We start from the raw sequence: 1,718 nt of genomic DNA on the forward strand, positions 1-1,718 counted from the left end.
TGACCGGACAGGCACGTGACAGGCGCGTACCACCGGGGGAGTCGGCAGCAACGGCACCTTCTGCGGATGTAGCTGCGGTGGCGCTGGCAATGGCACTGGTGAGCGATGCGGCTGCATCGCAGGACGGATTGGAATTGGAACTGGCGGCGCCAGAGGAGGAGCTGAAGCGGGCGATGGTTGCGTCGCCAAGCGAGTCGTCGAACTGCGGCGAGGCGCACACGACGGCTGTGGTGGCGCGATGGACATCTTATGAACAGCGGCGAGGGGCGCCCGGGTGGTAGGAGCTGGCGGCGTCAGAGGCGGAGCTGAAGCGGGCGATGGTTGTCTCGACAAGGGAGTCGTCGAACCGCGGGGAAGCGCAAACGGCTGCGGTGGTGCGAAGGACATCATCCGAACAGCGGCGAGGGGCGGTCGGGTCGTAGATGGCGGCGCCGACCACGGAGCTGAAGCGGGCGATGGTTGTGTCGCTGACGGAGTCGTGGAACCGCGGTGAGGCGCAGACGGCTTTGGTGGTGCGAGAGGCATCTTCCGAACAGCGGTGAGGGACGATAGGGTCGGAGCTGGCGGCGCCGAAGGTTGTGGTGGTGGTGCCGGTAGCACAGCAGGACCACGCATTCTCTTGGCGCACGGTGGCGGCATGGCATGCTGCGGCGGCGCTGGCCTCTTGGGTGCCGCCGCTGGCGCTGGCGCTGGCTGCATGACGACGGCGGCGGACGCGGCAGGCGGTGGCGGTCGTAGCGTGAAGAAATAAGCCGCGGATTCCTGGTGCGCCGCGGATGTCGGGGCAGCTCTAGGAGACACGTACATCTTGCACAAGACGAACTGGTTCTCGCCGGCGACGGCGCCCTCCTCCTGATCCGAACAGCAGCAGCAGGAGTACTCGTCCATGAGCCAGTCCGTGTACACTCCGCCGCTCATCTTGTAGCGAAGCTTCTTGAGCTCGCCGACCTTGGCATCCCCGCGGCCCTTGATGTCCACCGTGTTCTGCGCGTGCCAGGAGCCGGCTCTGCTGGCTTGGGCGGCGCGTTTCCTGCTGGCGGCGCTGGGGGTGAAGAAGAAGCGATCGCCGGTCCTGGGCAGAGGGCAGAAGTGGAGCGCGAGGTCGGCAGGCGCGCACGCGTACACGTCGGCGTGGTGGACGACGGGGCGGACGGCGTCGTGCAGCGGCTTCCGGGCGACGAGGCGCGGCAGGTAGTAGGTCACGGCTTCCTGCGGCGTCGGGAGGAAACGGAAGCCACGGCTGAAGATCGCAGCGCCAAGGGCCGGCGCCATCTCCAAAGACCCGCAAAGGAAACGAATTTTCGATGAGGAACGAACAAAGGCTGGATGGAGGGCCGGTGGATTTATAGGCAGCGGTGAGTCGGTGACTGCATATTCACCGTGTTCTACTTCTGATCGGATTCACGAGGTAGAGTCGGATTCACCGTTCTATTCCGATTATGATCTTACTTGGACCCACGTGCAGAGTCCTTTTGCTCCGTTTGGGTTTCCTCTTTCCTTCATCTCAGTCTCACTGCCGTCGCCGCTGCTACCGTGGATCTCTGCAGCAAGGGTCGCTTCGTCGTCCGTGCACGCAGGGGCGGACCCACCATTACAGCGGGGTGGTGCGGCCGCCCGAGTTGGCCGGCGGCGTAGACCCCCGCCCCCCTCCCCCACCACCACTACCTTGAGCGCTCAGGCATGGCCGCCGACCCTCCGTGCGAAGGATGCTGGTATGC

General features: G+C 65.4%; 1 protein-coding gene across 1 annotated transcript; it reads right to left on the reverse strand.

Annotated features, from left to right (window-relative positions):
* Window positions 1–247: 247 nt before the first annotated feature.
* Window positions 248–1,272, reverse strand: LOC136506874 (NAC domain containing protein 50-like). The gene is made up of 2 exons (XM_066501771.1): window positions 609–1,272; window positions 248–504 (listed from the first exon to the last, which is right to left on the reverse strand). The coding sequence occupies exons 1-2, from the start codon at window positions 1,270–1,272 to the stop codon at window positions 248–250; spliced, it is 921 nt and encodes a 306-aa protein (XP_066357868.1).
* Window positions 1,273–1,718: the final 446 nt, after the last annotated feature.

This window comes from Miscanthus floridulus, chromosome 15 (genome assembly GCF_019320115.1).
Source record: "Miscanthus floridulus cultivar M001 chromosome 15, ASM1932011v1, whole genome shotgun sequence".
NCBI classification, from domain to species: domain Eukaryota; kingdom Viridiplantae; phylum Streptophyta; class Magnoliopsida; order Poales; family Poaceae; genus Miscanthus; species Miscanthus floridulus.

Coding starts and splice junctions, on each gene's coding strand:
- LOC136506874 (XM_066501771.1), bottom strand. CDS start 1,272: ATGGCGCCGGCCCTTGGCGCTGCGATCTTCAGCCGTGGCTTCCGTTTC. Junction 505..608: donor GTGCGCCAAGAGAATGCGTG/GTCCTGCTGTGC, acceptor GCACCACCAAAG/CCGTCTGCGCCTCACCGCGG.